Source organism: Myiozetetes cayanensis, unplaced genomic scaffold, assembly GCF_022539395.1.
Source record: "Myiozetetes cayanensis isolate MyiCay16 unplaced genomic scaffold, myiCay2020 scf2-11, whole genome shotgun sequence".
In the NCBI taxonomy this organism is placed as follows: Eukaryota; Metazoa; Chordata; class Aves; order Passeriformes; family Tyrannidae; genus Myiozetetes; species Myiozetetes cayanensis.
This window is the reverse complement of record NW_026087411.1, coordinates 48236018-48259588: the sequence shown is the minus strand read 5'-3', so window position 1 is coordinate 48259588 and position 23571 is coordinate 48236018. Positions and strand designations below refer to the sequence as shown.

At 39.8% G+C, this 23571-nt stretch overlaps 1 protein-coding gene across 3 annotated transcripts; it reads left to right on the top strand.

Annotated features, from left to right (window-relative positions):
* Positions 1 to 6628: 6628 nt before the first annotated feature.
* Positions 6629 to 23212, top strand: FBXO30 (F-box protein 30). 3 transcript variants are annotated; one of them, XM_050315126.1, is made up of 4 exons: positions 6629 to 6778; positions 11319 to 11423; positions 17358 to 19452; positions 20294 to 23212. In XM_050315126.1, exons 3-4 carry the CDS (start codon positions 17374 to 17376, stop codon positions 20495 to 20497), a joined length of 2283 nt encoding a protein of 760 aa, XP_050171083.1. In that variant the 5' UTR covers positions 6629 to 6778; positions 11319 to 11423; positions 17358 to 17373; the 3' UTR covers positions 20498 to 23212. The 3 variants fall into 3 exon arrangements, with proteins under 3 accessions (XP_050171083.1, XP_050171082.1, XP_050171084.1); XM_050315125.1 differs by having other exon boundaries at positions 6630 to 6784; XM_050315127.1 differs by lacking the exon at positions 6629 to 6778 and adding an exon at positions 7288 to 7310.
* The last annotated feature ends 359 nt before the right edge of the window (positions 23213 to 23571 follow it).

The window sequence follows — 23571 nt, the reverse complement described above, 5'->3', positions numbered from 1 at the left end:
AAGTACATAATTTTTCCCATATCCTTCTAAATCCGAGTATTCATTGTAATATTGCTCTTCTGGTTAAACCCTCTTCCTACTAGATTTCTTCTCTTCAGGATCACATTGATAGCTCTGCGTCTTTCATTGTCAGGCCAAAACTGTCTCTGATTTGTCCACTTTTGATACATCTGTCAATGTCATCGTGAAAAAGCAACAGTGTATTAGCCATTATTTGAAACAGCCACTTTAGTTACTTGTCTTTACATTTGCCAGTCACCAAAACTTTATTCAGACTTTCTGATTTATATGGAAATTTGTTCTATATGAGAGTAAGCTCTGACAAGAAAATGGTTCTCTTTCTATATAATATATGAAAAATCTATATAATTCTATATAGTGTAGAAATATAATATATAAAGATATTATATGTAAATATATATTACTCTCTATATATTATAGACAGAAATATAAGTCTAAATAAGCAAATGTGGATATTTCTTCTTGTCATATCTGCCAACACTAGGAACTGAGAAACAGAAATCTTTCAAGCTCACTTAAGTAAAAGTGTATCTTTCGAACCTGAATTAATTCATAACATACCTTCTAGTACATCTTTTACCATCCTAGTGTCTCACACTAATATATACAAATAACCTTTCCCACTTTGGATGTGACCAGCATTGCCAGTAACAGCTCTGAAACATAAGTACAACTGGGAGAATTCATAAAACCTCCCATAGTATAAGAGTAAAATGTCCAAGTTTAAACCCCATTAACTTATGTTCATTGTTCTTGTTGCTGAGTGTATCCCTTGAAAGACTAAAATCACATGTGATCAGGAATTAATTCTGACAGACTGCTAGTACCTGTTTGTGAGTGATACTCTTGCAAAAAATCCCCCACAACTTTTCCAAGAACTGCATTGACTTGCGGCAGTAGCACATGAACTCTAGTAGAGCTGCACTTGTGGAAGCTGCCCTGGGCTGTCTACAGCTCCATGTCTTTGTCTGCAGGTTCAGGCCACTGTTGACCTCAAATGACTTCTAACAAGCCTGTCTGCAAAAAATGTTAGTGTTTGTTAGTGTTCCACAACAAGTCCTCTAAGTAGCAGATAGTCCTGCTTTGGCTGCAGGACAAGCTGTCTTGTGTCTCTGGAGCACATGATGTATTGCTTTGTATATATAGGTGTCAGAGCCCTCTCTTGAAAGAAGATAGCTCATGTGCAGGGCCTCATAGAGCTGGTAGAGCTGTTCCTTCCTCTATTTGTTGAGCTTTTGTTTCTAAGAAAGCATTAATTGACTTTTTATTTTAGAGAAGTGTGTACAGTCCTGATAATTTCCCTTTTTTTTTTTTTTTAATCAGAATTGTATTAATTATTGCAGAATGACCAGCAATAACAGATTTGACTCCATTCCCCACACATGGTCTCTTATGGTCCCATTAAGTGAAAGCTAACAAACAACAGGGAAGAAACTCCAACTAAGTGATTCATAAAGTGGTTCACTAGAAACAAGAAAGTTTCATGTAGCCTGGAACAAATCACCAGCATGTTCTTAAAGTAAAACATGCGACACTGTTTTGAATTCTTATCGCTGCCTGAGATTAAAGCTGAAGTCTCCTATAATCCAAAAAAACTTAAAGAAAAAAAAACTCATGCACACATGATGTGGTTTGATTTCCTTGCCAGTGTACTCTTTTGGATTGCACGAGTGTGCACAGACCAACCAGATGTTCCCGTACGACTAATGAATACGCAGCTTCCTGATCAGTCCTAAAGGCTGGGAGCTACCATGCCTTCCTGTCAGTAAGCTTTGACAAAAACTATAACTACAAGTTTTGAGGCACATATGGTTGATAGTTTACTAGGGGATCAACCAGTTCTAAGTGCAGTCCTGTTAGTCCTGACTCTCCTTCTCACCTATCATGATACAGCCAAAGCCAGAAATAAGCTACAGTGTTGTGCAGCAGGCAGTAGTGTAGATATGATATTTTGATCCTTGCTTCCCCCTGCAGCCCCGCATGGCACTCCCAAGTTCAAACATTTCATGTTATATGACTTGACCTTCAGCTCCTTTTCAGATAAAACACTAAAGTGACATTTATCACACCACCACTTCAGTTTTTGTAGGGGAAAATTGAAAAGAAATTAAAAGCACTAGTGTCTAAGTCTTCTGAATCAATCACCTGTGTCAATGCTGGCTGGCTTCTTACTTCTAAAGTACAATAGCTCTCAAATAGCTTCTTTATTTCTAAAACAAATTATGCAATCACAAAAACCAGAAAGGTCACACAGTATGCAAAGGCTGTCTAGTAAGAATATTCCCAAACATACGGAAGAAATAATAATAATAAAAGATAAAAATTGCTGAAGTTTGAACAAAGAACTTGTTAGTGCCAAAAAGAATGAAATCCAATAAGGGTGTTATGTCATTGTTACTTTGTTTAATGCAGAACTTCATCTCCACTAAAACCCAGTTTTGTGAAGTTAAGCCCAGGAGGTACAATGATCCTCCTGAGCACTGCAGCTTCCAAGTCAAAATTTTGTGAGCTCAGAGAGGTCTCCTTGTACTGCCATGTAAAAAAGAGCCATTCACAAAGCTCCTCTCAAATGTGGCATCAGAGGGCCCAGCTGTTCCCTCCTTCTACTACTCCAAATCAGACACAGCTCCATCAGGTTTCCTATGACTGCGAGGTTACAAAACTTAGGCAACTTTTGCAAGAATCCAGTCCTACAGTGCTGTCTAGCCTAGCTGCCACCCGTAATGGAAGATGCAACCACATGGTAGAGGATCTTCCCTTCAGGCCATCCTCTCAGCTGGATCATGGAGAATGAAGACTGAAGAGACCCACAGGGCTGGAAATAGCCTCCTCCCCATGAAGGCAACTCCTGAGTTGAAGAGGCAGCATTGTATCCCAGAAAATTGTATCCTGCACATGTGCACGGCACTCAAGCATTTTGGGTATCTTTTGTTCAGAAGATCATCACTGTGATGCTCAGCTCCTGTAACAATCACAGTCTTCCTCATAGGTCTATAACCAAACAAGGGAGTCCGATCTGGCAGGATTAAAATTTTATTGACTTTTTTAGGTTGTGGAGTCTTCCCTGGAGATATTCAGAACCTGCCTGGATGCAATCCTGTGTAACTTGCTCTGGGTGAACCTGCTTTGGCAGGGGATTGGACTAAAGGGTGTGCAGGGGTCCCTTCCAACCCCAACCATTCTGTGATTCTGAAGGTACCTGAGTCAGAGCACCAAGAATTCCCACAAAACATATGCAGCAACCACCCACCACAGCTTTAATGGTTGTAACAAGGTAGGTGGGCGATTATGCTGACATTGAGACATCTGACCTCATAGGGTAGATTTTCCTGCCAAAAAAACCTTCTCACATTAAAGGTGGAATATGATGAAACAACACAAAATTCCCAAATTCATGATCTTATCCAGCAGCTTCTTTTATAATCCATGTTCCAGATCTTCTAAAATATCAAATGTTACTACTATCAGAAAGCTTTAGAAAAGAAAATCTGATTACTATGCTACTTCAAGTCTCTAGGCTACTTACTGGCTTTTTTAAAAATTACAGAAGTAGTACCTTGTTAAAGAGGAGAGACTTTGCTTGAAAAGGTATAACCATAAAGGCATTAAGATAAGCGTCAGATCTCTTGATGGACCTAGGTTGAAAACAAACTCAGGAGTAGCAAAAAACTTTTTTTGAGGTCTCTGTTGTTTGGAAACATCCTGCTGTTAAAGCCGTGCATTGTAAATTGCATATGTGGCTTTGTGGGCAGATCTCAGCTGTTTATTTTTACACACTGCTAAATACGAACGCTCACGCATTAGTCAATCTACTTGCAAATGCATTTTGGAAACATTTGTAATTTTTTTTCCCCCCTCTATGTCTCCACGTAGAAAGAATTTCCAGACACAAATACCCATCAGTGAAAAAAGACTGTGATTGTTAGAATTTGAAACTAGAAAGTGCTTAAATAATTCACATTCAATGACAGCAAACAAATTGCACTTTCCACAACCTTAGAAATAAATGTGTTTTATTTCACAGTTACTGGTTTACAGGAGATTGTTCGCACACCTCACTAACTGCCTTGGTATTTGGTACAAGCTTTACTTCAAATGAGGGGAAAGACACCAGTTATACTGCCTCAAGAATCAATTTACACTTCACTCTTCTGTTGACTTCAGTGACGGTGTCGTGTACAAAACAACACTGGACCAGAAACGGATACTCATTTTCCATTTATGAGTAACCAGAATGAAGTTTCAGTCATTTTGGATTTAAGCCAGCAGAAAATAACCTCTCCAGTTGTTCACCCACTGAATCCTCAAAGACCTTCTGGCTTGTAGGTCAATGGTACTAAGCCAAATTGTATGATTATAACTTGCCTGATTACCTTAAATAGCAGTTCATGGGAATGATGGCGATTATCTGGTGGGATACAATGGAATAGCTCTGGGACCATGAACAAGTATATGCACTAAAGCACTAGACAAGCAGCAGATTTTTCCCTGAATGACTGCATGACCAAAGAAGTCCCAGCTGAGGTATGAGAAAGGAAGTCCAAGCCACAGAAATTCATTCTTCTCACTCAAAAGAAGCAATAAAGCCCTGCTTCAGTCACAGAAGCCCAATTCCAGCACACAGCCAGTCAGTGACCCAAGCCCTGCAACACCCTGTGTAATTAATACCTCTGCAGCAGAGTCATCTCAGCTAGCCTGCTAGTGTACTCCACTGTGGTGAGAATAAGCAGCACAGTAAACTTCACCTGCCCCACAGCAGACACTGCCAGTAAGAGGCAATTGCGAGAACCACGACTGTCTACACAGATTCTGCCCAGCAATTTATATAATTGCCTGCTGAGCAGATGAAATGATTTTGCTTGGCTTCTCTGAGTCATGGTGCCAATCCCTACCATCTTCTGGAACTCACTTGGCTAGATTATTATATCCTGATCCTATAATCAAACCTACGAAGGATAAAAAGGGCCTGTCCTCAGGATCAAGGAAGATCAAGGCTGTAGTGTAAGGGTGGGGAAAACCTGAGAGTGCTTATTATAGGAAGTGCTGGCAATGATGCCTCGATATTAAGGTCATCTTGTGCTTTGTTTTATGTACCTAATGTACCTTATGTCTTTCATGTTCTCTTGTTTTAGAGTAAGAAAAGGTAAGAATTTTCTAAGATGCTAAATGTTCAAACTTGCAACAGTCACATCTTTTACTTACTCCCCACCAAATTGGGTTAGGTGCTGAGAGATTGAGAGGATCTATTTTGCTTGCTTTAAAACACATACAACCTCTCTCAAACACAAATCTACACAGATGGCAGGGAAAGAAGGTCTTCAGAAACTGGGTGCAGAAAACACGATTGTCTTGGAAGTTTAAAGAAAGAATACCTTTTCTTGTAAATTAACAAACTAATCTCCCCAAGCTGTATCTTCTGTGGCCACAAAATATGTCTACATTTAGTATGTTCCTTCTGGAAAAAAAAAAAAAAAAAAGGGTATGGTCTAAGTAAAACTTTTTTTTCTCAGAACTGTAAGACACACTGTATCCCCTTAAAACATGAAGTATCAGGAATAAAGACACAGTTGTACACGTTGTGTGATTCCTACCTAGTTACAAGGGCAGCCTTCCACGGACTGAAGGGCAAGACCTGCAAAGGAAGGCTCAACATGCTGCACTTCTGGGACCAAGTCCAAGCTTCTGGGAAGAAAGTTCTGGGGCATAAGCCCAATATACACCAAGAAAGGTGTTAAACAGGCACTGCCAGTAACACCAAAAGGCATGTTCTGAACTGGCTGTCTGGAAAGGTTCTGCTGAGGTGATGGCTTTAGCAAGACCCAGCGCCTGCAGAGGCCCATAGAAGCCAACAGGATAGGTTGCAGTGGTGCATCCCCTCAGCTGGATTGACTCTGGAACCAGGACTGGTGATCTTCTTGTCTCCCTTCCCTCCCTCCCTCCCTCCCTTCTTTCCTTTCTTTCCTTTCACCCTACTACTTTACCCAAAAACCCAGTGCCATGTGCCTTACATAGCAGGCCAGGGACTAACATACCAATTTCCATAGCAAACGTACAATTTACTAATAAAACTTCCTGACTGCGGACCCTCTGACTTTTGTCGTTCGACTCGACCAACGCACATCTACGAATCTTAGGCGCTTCACTTCCCCTCGAGGGTGGGTCGCCACGGTGCCCCAGAGCCCACCGGTGCCCCCGGCGAGCCGAGAGGGGCTGTTCGGACCCAACGCGCTCGCTCAGCCCTCCGCCCACACCACCGCCTGCAGCGGCTGCCCCCAGGCCCAGGAAAGCTGCACGGGCGGTAACCCCAGGGCCAGAGCCCACTGGCTCCCGGGCCGGCTGTGCAGGGCAGGGCAGGGCAGGGCAGGGCAGCGAGCCCCGAGACGACCGCTCCCCCGGAGCCCCAAACGCCCCCTCCGCCCGCCCACGGCCGCCGCCACCGCGCACGCGCGGGGACCACCGAGGCCGCACGCGCCATCCGGGCACTCCGGCCCTGTCCTCTCCCGGCCCCGCCCCCGCCGGCCCCGCCCCGCCCCTCCCGCGCGTGCTGGCCTGGGCTGTGCCGCGCGCGCGCGGCCGGCGGGGCGCGGCGGAGCGGGGCCGCGCCGGGAGCCCCGCGCGCCGTGCGGGCAGAGCGGGCCGGGCCGGCGGAGAGACGGGAACCGAGCGCGGCGGCGGCGGCCGGAGCCCCGCGGGGGAAAAGGGCGAGGCGCAGCGCAGGCTCCCGCGCCCTCCTGCCTGCCTGACTGCTGAGCGACGGGTACGGGTGAGCCGCCGCCGCTGCTGCTGCTGCTGCTGCTGCTGTCCGCGACCGGCGGGGCGAGCTGGGGCCTGCGCCCCCCCGGGGCCGCGCCCCGCTGCCCGGCAGCCGAGCTGTAAACAAATGGCGGCCCGGCGGGGGCCCGAGCGCCCGGAGCGGCTCCCCGCCACCGCTGACAGCTCCGGCCGGGGCGGGCCGCGGGAGGCTCGGTGTGCGGCTCCGCCGGGTCCCCTCCGCCCCGCCCGCCCCTCGATCCCCGCGGGCCGGAGCGCCGAGGCTGTGCCGGCCGGGCCGGGCCGGACCGGGCCATGTAGGGTGGCCGCGGCCGCCCCGCCCCCTCGCCGGTCCCGCTCCGTGCTCACGGGCAGCCGCTGCTGATTCCTATGACCCCAGTGCTGCCAGCTCTGTCGGGGTGTCGCGATAGCACGTGGGGAGGGGATAGGGCCGGGGGCTGCCTGGTGCTGTGGAGACCGCAGTCGGAGATGCTCCTTTCTGCGTGGAAGGAAAGGGGAAGAGAGCAAATGATCTAGAGGTATTCCTGAAATCCTCCTTTAATGCCCCGTGTTCGTGTTATTTCGAGTAGGTGTGCTCAGACCATGCAGGAGGTGGTGTTTTGACTCTTCTCCAAATTTCTTTTTTTTTTTTTTTTTTATGGTTATTGTTGACGTGCAGTGGAACCTTTGTTTCCCTCCTTTATGAAGGTAAAGAACGTTCCGTGGTTGCACTCCCGTAACCCCACGGGTCGGCAATCAGAAGCACACAGGGAGATGACAGCAGCTTGTTGAACGGCTCGCGTGTTGGAACAGTTGTGTGGCCTCACTTCCAAAAGTTCTAGCGCCGCTGTTGTTTGCAGCAGGTCTGCAGAATTCTTAAGGGAAACAACCCGTGGGCTGGAGAGACGGCTTTCTTTTGTTCTGTAAAGCTCTACTCGGATTTGGCTGAGGAGCTTTACATAATCCTTGTTTCCCGTGTTGTTAATATGCCAAAATAAGTGTGTGTTAGCATACTAGTCCAAACCCAGGCCTGTGCTATAGTAGTAACAGCATCACCTTGCTGAAGGCAAGGTACCTTCCTCTGCTTTCTGCAGAATTGGTGTGTTAAGTCATGGTTAAGTCCTTTCCCTGGTCAGCTGCTGCCTTCTCCTGCATGTTCATGTCATACACCTTAACTTGTGCTGTGATTTGGATGGTTAAGATTCGTGCATCTCTTTTGATGAGGATGTTAGTTATGCTTATTTATGATCTTCCCCTCTGCACCCATCTCCCAGAAGTCCAAAATATATTATTAGAAGAACTTTGCTTGGTAAGCAAGTTGAGTACTGGAAGACTGAAAAATGCATTGGTAACTTTACTCTGTCTTCGACTCTGTATGCATGTAAATATCTGTGCGTAATTTCTCCATAGCGGTCAAGTTTCATCCAGAGAAGAAATAGATTAAAAGAGCGAATGGCGGTTGTATTGCAAACTGAGATTTTTTGTGGGGTCTCTTGCTTCATTTTCTTCCAAGGTTAGAAGGTGCTAGAGAATAGGAGAATCCCAGCAGAATGGGCAAAAGCTATGCAAAAGCAGTGTTTTTACTCTGATGCCTGAGCATTCTTTCTTTTGCACTAAATTCTGCATTTACTCAATTAGCTTCTTAAATATGGATTATATTTTCCTTGCCTTTGATGTTAGAAGTCTAATGGGCAAAATAAGTGCTGAGTTTAACAAGCAATATGTGATTGGAAGCTTTTTGGACAAGAGTTCTGCATGTTTTTGGACAGACAGGTTTTTAGGTCCTAAAGAGAGTGTCTTGTAGTCTACAACTTTCTGAAGAAGAACACATAGGGATCTTCAAGTGAGTTCCTGTAGCTGCTGTGGGTTTCAGCTCTGTAAAAAAACCCTATGCTCTGTATTCAGTCCAATTGAACTAAAAATAGCAAAAAATCCCTCATATCAATAGATCTATTTCTTTGGTGAGCTCTGTCTCAACTGAGGCAAAGGCTCTTTGCTTCTGGCAATGAGATCCAGTGGTACAGAGATGGGAGCAGGGAATCATTTGCATAGTCATCATTATACTGATGGCAATTTCCCTTCAGTTTCCTTATCTACATAATAAGAATAAAGATACTGTACCTGTTGGTGAGATGGTTAGATTGTATAAGGGGTGCTACGTATTCCTGATCAGACCTCAAGTAAAGAAGTAGAAGACCTCAAATTATTGAAGGTCACAGAGAAATCTGTGTAACTGTCTGAGCAGTATCTAGTCTCAATATTGAATGAAGGAAAAAGGCTGAAAAATCTCAAAATATAAATTGCTCTGAAACAGGCCAAGAGAGTTAAAATGACAGGAGAGCTCTAGATTCTGATGTACTTTGCAGGCTACTGTTTTTCATAGTTTCTGTGGTGACACTTGATGCCTTATTATAATTTTATTGTAATCTCTTAATTTTCAGGTACAGTACCCTGAAAACCCTTGCAGTGAGCAGAATATCTAATTGAATAGACTGTGCTATTTCTTACCAAATGCCCAACATTGATCTAAACTCTCAATGTGAAATCATGATGAACTTGATAGGTTTAAACTTAAGTCATGAGAATGAGAGATATGGTGAGGTAAAATTTTAAGCAGTGTAGTTACAGCTCTTCATACAAAACTTTAGGTAGTGGTTCAGGCCTACTGTGATACCTGGTTCAGACTTGGTTATATAGATGCTGGAAGATGGATGGTGTTTTGTTTGTTGAAGTTCAGGTTTTTATTTGTCTATTTAGAAGCATCTCTGGTAGAAATTGCAGTTTTCCAAAAGTCCTATTTGACAGAGATTGTTGGAGTGATAGATTGATTGCAAATAGGATCTTTGCTTTACTGACATAGCTGGAATGCTCTTACAAAACCTTGTTTTGGCTGAGTCACTATTGTCATCGAATAAGGAATGTGTTTGGATAGGAATGTTCAGCTGGAGTCTTTGGGGAAAAAGAAATAGCATCAAGCTTGTTGACATTTGGAAAATGCAGTCTAAATTATATTAGAGATAATAAATTGATGACTCACTGTATGTCCTAAAACCCTGCACAAACTTGTAGTGAAGATGTTTGTGTTTTCCAGTTCTTCATTCATGTTAGAAATATATTGAAAGAGCTGGTGTAACATGCTCATTATGAAATATATTCCCAGCTTTCTGTCATCAGCTATTTGAGATAGGTGAGGTTTTGTTTAGACAGTAGTGGTTTGTTGTTTTTTTTTTTAACTGTCTCTTACTGTTTCTCTTGGATTTAAAACCAAGTAGCTTGGAAGGGGGAAAAGCATAACAGTTGCTGCAAGAAATGTCTTTTATTTAGTAAGAAAGTTAAATACCTGAAAATAGAATAGGTTAAAGGTGTTAAAACGGTTTCTCTTGTTCTCATAAACTTCTTTTATTTTTAATTTTTCAAAATATTGTGGGACGTACTCCCTCATTTCTACTTTAGTGTAATCTGATGAGGTATGTGTGTAGGGATGTCTGTTAAATTGTTTTGTATACTGCCTATTTTGCTGTATATTGGTCAGGCCATTGTCTACTAACAAGAGTGTATTTTTAATAGAAAAAATAACTTTGTATGTACAGAATACATGACATCTGTGTTTCAGTCTGGTGTGTTGGAGAAAAGTTGCATTCATGGTCTGTTTACTTTAAAGTTGTTTTCTTATTTTACTGTGGGAACTGGTTAAACTTGTGTAGAAAGATCTAAAACAGAGTATTAATGAGATTCTTGGCCCAATTTCTGTAAATATGCAGAGGTCAGGAATTCTTCAGCAGCATGTATGAATTAAAATATTACATAAGAAGGATTTATTTTTTGTTTCTTTTGGGTGGTTAAAACTACCTACTGCAATACAGAATGCGTTATTTTTTACAGTAGTTCTGTTTCTGATTTCTGAGAAATGGCTTATTTTCTTTCCTGTTTTCCTGAAGGATTTTGAGTTGATATTGGGGGATAAGAATATCCTTGTTCCTTTGGGCATATCACCTCAGTTCCATCTCTATTAAGTTTTAGTGATAATCCTTGGGTATGAATACAAGGAAGAAGCAGCTTGTTACAGTAAAAAGCTTTTTAATAGTAAGCAACTGCTTAATAAGTTCTCTTGTGAAGACTGAATATGGATGAATTTTGACTAGACTAAAATGCAGTTTATAAAAGAACCAAACATTAAATGTATTTATTTATTTTAGTTCTCCAGCTGTTGTAATCTTTCATTTGAGTTTGTTTTTTTCCTGAAGTGGTCAGAGCAATGAATTAAGTGCAGTAGGTCAGAATAATAACTTTTAATAATCTCTTATAGCCTTAAAATGAGGTCACCATCCAGTGTGACTAACAGCTGTCAGTAAGCTAAAATGACAGAACTTGGGTTGCACTTTGGAAGTCTGTTAAAAACTTTTTTATATTTCTGTAAAAGCTGCAAAAAATTTTAGCATTTATAGCTCCAGGTAGTGTAAGCACATGACCTTTCCAGGGGATGGTACATATGGAAAGCAATGTCTACACCTGAAATGAAATCTAACTTCTGATCTCATTTCTTGCAGAGTCCGCAACAATTGAGGAGTCACACTGTGCTCAAGTTCAGAAGTGCTTTACACATGAAATCTACTGGCTCTCTGGCTGATTCTGCCCTGTCACCATCTCAACAGGTAGAGTGCTTCTGTGCCTGAGCCATGCAGCAAGCGTAGCTGTTCCTCATACAGTTGTCCTGTATCAGTGTGTGGCCAAAGGCACACTGAGGCCTTGGGATTTCCTCTCTGGGGAACGTGTCAGGGAAGCAAGAACGCATGGCAGATATGTCACAAAAGTACTCTAAGGAAAAGCCTTAGTTTTGGTTTTGATTTAACACTCGCTGAGTTTAACAGGGATAGAAGAATGTGTTCTGTCATTTCATCAGAGCTTCTATTCTAAAATGGAACAAAGGGAGACACATAGGGCATCTGTGTAGAGTCCACTTCAGTCAAATCAGTGTTTTGCTTTGAGTAATCTTCCCCTTCAATTATACTTTTTTTTTTTTCCCCCCCCTGCAATGATTTGGGAGGAAATAACCTCACTAAAATCTCTGAATGGTAGGGAGATGGTTTGCTACTAGGAAGAAAGGAACTCCTGAAGTGCTACTCAAAAGAATGCAAAATAGATTTTTGCTCCTAGAGTAGGATATTTGGGGCAGAAATAGACAGACATAGAAAAGCTTTTCTTTATAAGGTTGGCATAAAAAAGGTTGCACTTCCCTATAATTCTAATGCTTACTATTTTTGCTGTAGTTAGAGGTTTCTTTTTGTTTTGGTCTGGTTTGTTTGTGAGGGGGATAGGTAACTTTAATTTATGCTTAAAAAAGCAGTTAGTATATATTCCTTCAATGCTAGAATACTGATAAAACTGGAATCTTTCCAGAAGTATGTGTCCCCCTGAATTTTTTTCCTTGCAGTAAGAAGCCATGTTTTGAGCATGAACTTTTTTACCTCTTTTGTGTAATAAATTAGACTGTAGACTATGATCATAATGGTCCAAGTAGCATCTTACTTATGTAGTAGTTTGGGCTTTAGTAATTGGAGCTTCTTCTCATGTTTTCAGTGTTTAACAAAAAAGTGATGTAGACTCATTCTAATATGTTCAATATGAACAGTCACTACCAGCTGGGGAAGATGCTCTCCTCTTCGTTGTGGATGAATTTATGTTTGAGAATGCAGTGAACACTCATCTATCCACCTGTTTTGAATACAGTTTTAACTTCCCTGATCTCCCTACTTGTAACAGAAATCAGTCTTGAACTTGGTGGTGGGAGAGGTAATTAGTATCTCATAAGGCTGAGAATTTAGGTTGAGAATCTGAAAGAGAAGTTCCTAAGAGAAACCTGGGTAAAAGATGGAAAATTCAGAAGTACAGCAGTCTCTTTTACAGTGTCCAGAAGAAAAGGGAACTTTTTGCATGGTTTGCATATATTTGCTTGTGGGTGGATTTGGATGCTCCTGGGAGTTTAAACCTGTAGTACAGCTTGTGTGTCTCTATGCTTCTACTTCCTTGAACCAGTAATTTAAGAACCTGTTGGCCTATTTACTTGAATTTGATAGAAGAGTCTCAAAGGTAGCTGAGCTTTATAGGTTGGTGAATAAAAGGTGGCTAAGTAATGGAGGGTTCCAATAGCAGTAATGGTTTCTTTGATTTCCTGTCTTATTGGCATTAAAAAATTCACGTAGGGGAGAGTAAGCAAGGAGGCTTTCGATTTGATAACACTGAATACAGCTCTTGTGGTGTAGAAGAAAGTGAGAGCTCTTGCAGCTGAAGCACTGTGTAGTGTCTGAAACCTTTATTATGCTATTTTAATGTTTGTGTTATAACAGCAACTGAAAATCATGTGGCAGTAGCAGCTGGAATTTTAATCCTTTTAATTATGACAGATTTTCAGAGCATGTTCTGGCTGATTTGGTCAGCTGACTGTATAGTATGTACAATAACATCAAGTGATTGCACAAATTCTGACAGCAGTGGTCACCTCACTGGAACGGGATGTATTTTTAGGTTTCTCTGCTAGTAACAGTCAAGTGTGTGTACTTAAGCACACTGAACTGAACTGAAGGAACTGAAGGTAGTTGCTGACACTACACTATTAGAAAAGGACAGCTGTTTCTTCTTGCTGTAGTCATTGATCTGACACTGTCTTCTCACTATACTGTGACGAGGAACACAGTGGGATATAAATACTGTAAATATGATTGGTACATGTTTTAATGACAGGTATTTTTCTTTAGGTCAGTGATGACATTCTTTGTTAGCCCTTTCAGTTTGCTGTATTAGAGAAAATGAAAGGACTTTGTTACCTCCAGCGAGAATTTTCTTTATCTCCCCTTTACCCAACAGTTTTTTCCTTTACAAGGCAGTATTTGGGAAGAGGGTGGTTCTTGTTCTCCATGTAGTACTAATGATATATTGGTTATGGTTATTTAAAGGAAAATTATTCATAGGTGGATGTTCTTAATCTATGAATCAAAGAGGTGCTAAGTTCTGTGGTTCACAAAGTTAGCTTACAAAATAGTGAGTCATGGCCATTTGTTGATTAATGACTGTGCTAATTCTTGAGGTCTTATCCATTTACTTCACCAGTTTGATAGGGTTGTTTGTTGTTTTTTTCCTTTGGACTTAATTTGCAATTTGATAATTGAATTATATCAGAAGCCTTAACTAGTTTAAGCAGTCCGGGAACTCATGACTGCCCAAAACAGCTGTTGAGTGTGAAGCTTAAGTATTAAAATTAAAAATGCATAAAAGGACATGTAATATATTTAAAGAGACTTTGTAGTAACCTGTAAGTAAACTGTGACATTGTGACTAAATGGAAGTTCTACAGCAAGTTCTGTGGAGTTAAGGCTTATAAGCAGAACATAGAATTTTAGTGAATGTTCTGCGGATGGTCTGCTGATGTGTGAAGCAATTCTAAATTATATATTTAGATAAGGAGCCAAAGGATTTGAATTTTAAGATAAATGGCAACTAACATCAAACTTCCTGGTGACCAGTAAAATTCTTACTTGTGGAAACTGAGAGAATAGGTCACTTCAGCTATTTAACTGATTTGTGTGTGTAACTGCCTCTTTATAAAAGCAACCTGAAGCATCTGTTATAGAACAAGTTAGCATCTACCTATTATTAATAAGACTTGATATTTTAGTGTCTGCTTTGGCTTTCATATACTGTCTGTTACTATATATGATGTTTTCACCAGATTTTGTTTCCTACTTGCACACTTCAAAATGTCATTTGCTTGTATGAAATCATTAAGTTTTGATGAATATTTTGATGAAGCTTTTGTGTGAAGGAGTCCAGGAGCCTGAGAAAACCCTGCAACTCGGGTTTCACAATCTGGCTTGTAAAAAACCAAGATAGTGTGCTAGGGAGGAGGATGTTTTACTGTCTTAATAGAATGTTCTGTGTAAGCTCACGTAGGCTATTTAAAGATTGTATTTAATGGTGGTTGACTAATTTAGGTTATGTCTACAGAAATGGTGCAGGCAAATAGGAGCTCAGTTTGACTGGGTTCTGAGCTGCTGCATGTGGACCAGCTTTGGCCTAGAAGCAGTAGAATAGTGCTGGCTTAGCAGTGTGTGCTACTTAACACACCTGCCCACTGCTCTGCAAGTGGCTTACTTCTGGCCAGCTTAAAGTGAGCAGTGTGCAGAGCTTTTTGCAAAGTATGTAAACAATATATATGTTTTAATTTTTAATTTTTAATCATAATTGTGGCTAATTGATTAAGTTAAGCTTTACTGCTACCAGGCTGTTGCTTTAGGGGAGCAAGACTGTTTAGATACATGAAACAAGGGCTGGGGTCTCTAGGGGCTCCCGCATTATAAACTAGCAATTGTCTTTTTCAGTGTGCTTTTCATTTTGTCTTATACACTTTAAACTACACACATAACCTGAGAGCTTCCTTTTGATCTCTGCTCACCTGTTGACTTGGAAGAAGGCTACAGTGTGGTTTCAGTACTGATGCAAAGTTCTGAGATTTTCTTTGGTCTAGCAACAGGCTGCTGTATTTTGCAAGAACTTACCTAAAGAGGGCTTTGCTGGAAGAACTAAAAATATCTCCAGAGAAGTCAAATAATGTTCTCTTTTTCATTCCTTATTAAACATGTTTCAGCTCTTTGTAGTAGATGCTATTTGACTTAATTTGCAAGTTGAAAGCAGGTTGTGTGCCAGAAAGGTTTGCAGAAATGTTTGGCAAGTCAGTCAGTCACTGAATCCAGTGACTGATGCACTTGACAATTTATTTGAAACTCACTTGTTGCTTAGTATATAAATGCTAAGATATGGTGGGGGAAATTCAGCTGTGTTTTGCCTGCTAAGTGTAGCACATATGCTTCTTTGTTAGAAGTGTTCAGGAGAGTGGGTGGCTAAAATATTTAAGTCATCCAAATTACGACGGATGGGGGGGTGAGAACTGATTGCTACTTAAAGTTGGCATGAATTTCAAAGCATTATAAAAGAATGGAAGTGAGTGAAGTGTCACATAGATTTCTATTTAAATGCTTTATTTAAAGTGAAGTGTCTAAAAGGCAGTTTGTTTCTTTTGTCATCAGTTTGAACAGAAGGAATAATACTAGGCAGTTTTATTTTTTTAGTTTAGAGTAATTTTAATGTAAGAAGCTTTAATGCATTAAAACAGAAGTATTTAGTCTGAAGACAATGCGTGAGAGCATTTGTTAGCTAGCAGAATATTTGAGCATTTTATTTCTGAAGAAAATTACTAGAGGGTGGGGGAGTAAGAAGAAGATGAAACTGAGCAATGTATTTTTGAAACAGTATTTTGAGATTTTGTTCCATACAAGTCATTCTCTGCTATCTGAACTTTAATCCCTACTGGTATCACTGCTGAGAGGGAGATTGCTGGAGCATAGAAGAGAGCTTGGTCACTTGTGTGGGCCTGCACTCCAGCTAATGGGTCATTCCAGAGTTTCTCAAAGTATGGTACAGAGATGAAAAGTTTACTCTTCTCTTTTCTTTTTTCCATTTTTCTTTCTTCCTTTTTCTTTTTTTCTTTTTCTTTTTTAATTTTTTCCTTCTTTTTTCTTTTTCTTTGTTTTTCTTAGTAATTTTTTTCCATACCACAACAATGAATTAAATTTTTTGTTCATGTCAGTGTGTTCTTATAGATTACACAATGGATATATATGTATTTACATTTTTATTGTTGTTTGGCCTTCTTATGTGGTGTTGTTGTGATACCCTTATACTTTGAACTGCTGGTATTGTAATCAGGACTGCCATAGTTAAAATTTACCGTTTGTGGGTTGAACTGGATGTATAGATAGGACCATGTTGGCTACCAAAGTTTTATTTAGAAGTTTTCCATGAAATAGAAGGACTTATTTAATGTGTAGTGTAATTGTGTAATATAATTGCTACCCTTGTACAACAACTACTATAAAAAATAAGGGAGGAGCTATAGGGTATAGATGAAGAAAAAGAGTGAAGAGCTGTTGTAAAGGACTGCAGTCCGTCAAGTGCATGGAGTGAGGGGGAGAATGGGACACAACAGGAAATTGAGATACTCTACTGAAGGCTGCAGATTGTGTTAAACAGAACTGCATGAAGAGGGTGTCAGCAGGTTAGGTGGTAGCAGGCAGCCTGGGGAATATGTTGCCTCTTTTTAATTTAAAGAAGTGGAGATGAGGATGAATCCGGCTTCCTTTATTTTGTCTCTCTACAGTTGTATGGTTTATGATTTTAGGTAGTAGGCTATATAGTCAATGATCATGCTTTGTTTTTCATTGAATAATCTATTTGCAATGGGCAGGGAAAAAGGGCTATTCCAGAGGGAAGGATTATACAATTTAGGACTTTTCCCTAAGTTGCATATAGTACACCTGGTAGATAAATGTACAGACCATGTTTTGGACTCTGATGCAAATATGTATTTTTAATTTTCAGATGAACTTTTAAGCACCATTTATTTGAAATAAGATCTTACATAATTGTTTTCTTAAAATGGCTACTAACCAAGGATGCAAATCTGCAAATAATATTTAGTAAACATTAACAATATTGAGTAAATATTCTATGCTGTTGTCTCCTTTCTCTTTACTCAGAATTGGATTTACAATCATGGAGGAACATCAGCAACATATACACTGTGTGAACTGTGTCAGCCGTCGCTGTATGACCAGACCAGAGCCGGGCATTTCCTGTGATTTGATTGGCTGCCCCTTGGTTTGTGGAGCAGTTTTTCACTCCTGTAAAGCTGAGGAACATCGCATGTTATGTCCACTTGAAAGAGTGCCTTGTTTGAATAGTGGCTTTGGATGTCCCTTCATAGTAGCCCGAAATAAAATTGCTGATCATCTAGAAGTTTGTCCTGCAAGTGTGGTATGTTGTACCATGGAGTGGAACAGATGGCCAGTCAGTTATGCTGACCGAAAATCTTATGAAAACCTGAGTAAAGATGTTGATGAAGTGGAGCAGCTAGATATGGCTTTAGCCCTTCAAGACCAGCGCATGTTATTAGAATCCCTTAAAGTAGCAACTATGATGTCAAAAGCAGGTGAACAAATACCAGAATCCAGAGAGCAAACCTCTGTCAAATCAAGTGCCCCAGATACAGTGCATACAAATGGTTTGATGCCTGTAGATGAAGAGTCCTATGGTGCACTTTATCAAGCTACTGTTGAAACAACGAGGAGTTTAGCTGCTGCTCTGGATATTCTGAACACTGCTACACGGGACATTAATATGTTAAGTTCAAACGTCTGCATTTCACCACATGAAAGGAAAGAAGATACTGAGATTAAAGAACAAGCTTCTAGTGGCATTATTCAGGATAAAAAGTCTGACCATGAATATCCAGATGAAGATAATGTAGGAGCAGTTGGGGGAATTAACTTTGATAGCCTGAGTCAAAATTCACAAATGGAGCAAAATGGTTCTAGCGATATTTGTTATGACGTAGTGCAAAATCATGACTTAAATCTAAACCTCAATAACTCCCCACTCTTGTGTAATGGCTTTCATGTAGAAAATGAGTGTTCAAAGGTGTTGGACCAGAATGAAGATCTTAGTGCATCTAATTCAAAACCGTCCAGTGTAGCAAATGGTGAATGTACTGCATCTCACGATGATGAAGCATTACAGTCTTGCAGCTCCTTCCCTGTAACAGCACAACTTAAAGAAGAAGTAATAGCAGCTGATCAGTTAGTTAATGGCAATGTTAATCATGTACTACTTCCCCATAATGCTAATGAAGAAGAAATATTAGAGAGACAAGTGGAGCAAGAAAGATTGAGAAATATCGATGCGTTTTCACTTTTGCGGCATCGATCGTACAGATTTCTTGTTAACCACTATTGGTCAACACCAAAAGAAGACAAAGCTGTTGATACATCAGATTTGGAGATAACAGAAGATCCTATGGGTCTTCAGGGGATTGATCTAATCACTGCAGCTCTGTTGTTTTGCCTAGGAGACTCCCCCGGAGGTAGGGGGATATCAGAAAGTCGCGCTGTTGATGCGTTTCACGTTGACTTTGGGACCCAGACATTTTCTCTCCCATCTGCTATATTGGCCACAAATACAATGGTGGGGGAAATAGCTTCAGCTTCTGCATGTGATCATGCCAACCCACAGCTCTCAAATCCAAGTCCATTCCAGACCCTTGGACTGGATTTGGTATTGGAATATGTGGCTAGATACCAAACAAAACAGCGTTCAATGTTTACATTTGTTTGTGGACAGTTGTTTAGAAGGAATGAATTTTCATCGCATTTTAAGAATGTGCATGGAGACATTCATGCGGGCCTTAATGGCTGGATGGAGCAGAGGTGTCCTTTGGCATATTATGGGTGTACATATTCTCAACGAAGGTTTTGTCCTTCAACACAAGGGGCAAAAATTATTCATGACCGCCACTTACGGTCATTTGGAGTTCAGCCTTGTATATCCACAGTATTAGTGGAACCAGCAAAAAGCTGCTTAATTGGACTGCACAATGACCATCTGAGTAGTCTACCTTTTGAGGTGCTGCAGCATATTGCTAGTTTTCTAGATGGCTTTAGTTTATGTCAGCTTTCAAGAGTGTCACGTTTAATGAGAGATGTGTGTGGAAGCTTACTTCAAGCACGTGGAATGGTGATATTGCTGTGGGAGAAGAGAAAGTACCCAGATGGAAGTTCTTGGCAGGTAAAAGAAAAGGTAAGTGTTTTTTTAATTTTTTTTGAAGGTGAAAGGGAAAGAATCAAATTGATCCTGTCTCTACTTTTTCTCTTAATATTATCTCTGTTACTACTGGCTTTTGGTATAATACCCTTCAAGAAAAAGATTGTTGTATAGAACAAGTGAAAATTGCTAGCAGGTTGGCTCAGTCTTCTTCATCCTTGGAGAAGTAGAAGTTGAAGTAGTCTGTCTAGTTTTCACTGGATGTAAGTAAATTAACTTCTGTTTTTTCCAATATTTTAAAATATTAGAAGATTACTTCATGATTTTCTTTGAAATCAGTATTCCACAGAAGTAGGAAAGCTGCCACAGAGTTTGCTTTTCTTACCTTTATAATGTTTACAGCAATTATTTTTTCTAACCTGTTGAAATCCTATCTATTGCCATGATATTGGGTGCCTTAAATACTGAAATAATTTAAAACCTTTAGGTGACCTTTGTGTAGTACAGTTTTCACCATCCTCCCCAAGAGCATCTGCAGCACTCATTTGGAATTGCAGAAGTTGATAATTTCAGAACCAAATCATTGTGACTGGTCTTGCAATACTTGTCATTTAACTTCTAATTGCATCTATTTTGTAGACACAAAAAGTACTGCCTGTATTTCCTCCCAGTTCAGAGTTGTCTTGGAATCTGAATCAGCCTGGGACTGTCTATACAGAATTTAGCATTGTATATTTTTGCTATGTTGGTTTTTAGTATGAATTATAGTAGGCTGACAACATTGCCTGAAAGTTTTTTATAGCACAAGTATTTAATTTTCTGCTCTGAGTCCAGGTATCTTAAAACAGTTTGAGCCTAAGTGCAACTTGTTTTCTAGGTTTGGCGCTTCAGTACAGCCTTCTGTACTGTGAAAGAGTGGAAGTTTGCTGACATCGTAAGCATGGCTGACCACTTGAAGAAATGTAGCTATAATGCTGTAGAGAGAAGAGAGGAGGCTGTTCCGCTGCCATGTATGTGTGTAACACGAGAACTCACTAAAGAAGGACGTTCACTGCGCTCTGTTTTGAAACCAGTACTTTAAGTATTGCAACCACTCCAATTGCACATACACTCAAGCACCTGATATAACCTCGGTAATATTACATGACACTTTATTAATGTACTAAAGATACTTTCTAGCTAAATCTTCTCTGTCACTGTGTATATAAGGTTTGAAGTGACATTTATTTTTTATAATACTGTTTAGCTGGAAAGTAATGAAAGTTGCCTTAACGTTTGAAAAATTCGGAACTTGCTGGACAGGGTAGTTTTATCTAACTTATATAATTTAAAAACAAAATCCTAAGGTGTGTTTTCTGATTCACTGGTGCCCATGTTGCTGTTGACTAATAATATTTCAAAAATGGCTTCTAAATGATATGCACATTTAGATAGGAAACACTGAATTGTAGTGAGAGAAAATCCTGTCCAAATGTACTTTCTGTATCTGGTATATTTTTTTTTTAACAAATTATAATCCAAATATTTGAAAGATAAGGAAGAATTCAAAACTTTATAATAGATGTCTCAAACACAGCTTTTAAGCACATCTTTTCTCATTAAATCAGTGTTCTAGTGCTCTTCCTAGTCAACAGGTGATCTAGGATCAGCTTTTTTTAAAAAAAGTTTTTTTTAGGAATGATCTAAGTGAACTTAGATTTACAGCAGCTTAATTTTTAGCACAACTTTGTTTTGACATGTCAATGATTGCTATTTTTCTGAACTCTTAACAGTTACTTTAATTCTGGGAGCAAAACTTTAAGAGCTAAAAACATGGAATACTAGTTTTTACTCTCGCACCTACAATGACATCAATATCAAATGTTCAAAATATTTTTCCTTGTCCTGCAGTTGGCTGAGGGTTAAATTGCTTGAGCAGTCAGAAATTCTAAGTATGTGATGAACAGTTATGAATTTATAATGCAGCTAATGAAAGGGCTTTACTTGTTCTGTGGTATTGTGAGATGTATCGTCTCCTTTTCTGTTAATTTGTCTATAAAAATGCTACTTTTTAAGGGAGCATTTTAAATTACTGGTATGTATAGCAAATGTATCATCTTCATAAGATGAGACATGATTTGTTAATTGCATAAGGCATATCAGAAATGTATGTCCAACCACATTCATTAAACAAACAACTCCAGTTTGCTTCCAGTCTTCCATAAGAAAAAATCTTACAAAGCGTTTGTGAACAGAGAATACATGCTATGAAAAATGGCCTGTATAGCAAAACTGTAATAACTTGAACTGACTTTCCAACTTGTTTGTAATAATGTTGGTGTCTCTAGCCTGTTGCACTTAGCAACTGTGCCACAAAGCTCAAACAGAAACAGACCAGAGCTTGGAACAATGAAATACAGTACGTATTTCCATTATAGGAAAAAAATAAGAGATTAGTAAGGAGGAGATGTTTACAAAAATGGCTAAATTTATTACTTGTAATTTCTGTACCGGACACTTGTTTATGGCTAGTCTGGCTGCAGTTCACAACTTTGGTATCTGTGCATTTCCCGTTCTGGGTTCAGTCCAGCTAAACATTCACTGCCGCCTTCTATTCAGAGTGCTACAGGTGCCCAGAAAAAAAAATAAATCTAGTTCTTCAGTGCCATGAATTGAAATCATAACAACTCAAATAGAAGTTCTGCCTGGGTCTTCAAACTACATGTTCTTGTTCCGACAACTTACCTTACTTTTGTTTGAAGAGAAGAAAGGAGTAAATCCTCTACAGAAGTTAGCAACATTTGCAGTAATTCTTAGCTGTTACCACAGTTATCTGGAAAGGAGAATCTAGAATGATGTACAGAGCTGACTATACCAACTGGGTTTTAGGTAGGAATTTTACACCTCCAGCCTAGTTCTCTGAATGCATTGAAATGTTCATTACTCACAAATTCTTCAGTACAAGGCAGGAGACAGACTTTCATCAGTTCTTGTCTTTTAGCTCTAATGGCTCCTTGCTGCTGCTCTACAGTGTTTAAAAGTAGGTATGTGACTGGAAGGATCCTGAATGTTGAGGATATAATGTTTGTGTTTATGGTTAAATCTACTTTAAAACATCTGTCTGGGGGTTACTGGTATTTTTTAGTGAGCAATGTGGTGGTTTTGGTACTTGAATTCTTTGTAACTACCCAGAACCCTGAATAAGTACAGTAGGCAGGCAAATGTCTTGGTCACTTATGGAAAAGAGGGTGTTCAGTTAGAGGAACTGGTGTTGGTAGAACCTCGCTTGTAGCACAATGCAGAACTGCATTTAAAGTATCATCAGTTGTTGATCTAATCAAATGAACTTTTTAAGTACTCTTCTAAGAAATAACACTATTTCTCAATACATGCACTTTTATTTTCAGATGTAGATACAGGCTTTTTTGTTAAATTAGTTAATTTTTTTATGAGAATCCAGAGCTATTAAAATATCATTGTTGTAAACAACATCTCTGCCTTGTGAACTGCTCCAAATGCAGGAATACAGTATAGTTAGGATAAAACTTTTTTTTTACACTGCTATGCAGTTTGTAAAACATTTATGGTGTATAGTCAGTCTATCAAAATGTGACTTGTTCACATTTGCCCTTGAATTTTAAAAATGTTGTATCCCTTTCCTGGTACATCTTCCATACAGCATATATAGACAGCTGTTCCAGTCTTTCTCTTACTTGATACCACGTTGCTACTTTGTTTAAAATATTATGTTTTCAATCATTATGCAATATTTTTTTGCAATGTCTGTTGAAATCCTAATAAAACTTTTGGAGTTTCACTTTTAGTATGATTGTACTTTCTTTAAAGCTTATCCCCAGCCTACCAGTTTTCAAGAGTGGTGCTCAATGTCTGCCTATAGGATTCCAGTAAGTACTCAAAAAGAAAGAAATTTACATAAAGGAAACTATTTGCAAACGTTCAAACATTGCATAATTTGGAAGTGATTAGTATTTATTCACATTCATTTCAGTGTGAAGTAGGTAATTTATTTTTACACTTACATACCCATTTCTATTGCTTTGGTCTATTACACAGCAGAAATTGCCTTCCACAATTAAAGATTTAATTACATAACGTTGAAGACACATATTGTACCTTGTAGGTTTGTTCTAATTGATTTTTCTGAATAATAAATTG

Bases quoted from the DNA above. Each gene is read 5' to 3' on its own strand.
- FBXO30 (XM_050315126.1), top strand. From the start codon at position 17,374: ATGGAGGAACATCAGCAACATATACACTGTGTGAACTGTGTCAGCCGT. The intron at 19,453-20,293 runs GTAAGTGTTTTT...CTTGTTTTCTAG, and splicing joins CTTGGCAGGTAAAAGAAAAG to GTTTGGCGCTTCAGTACAGC.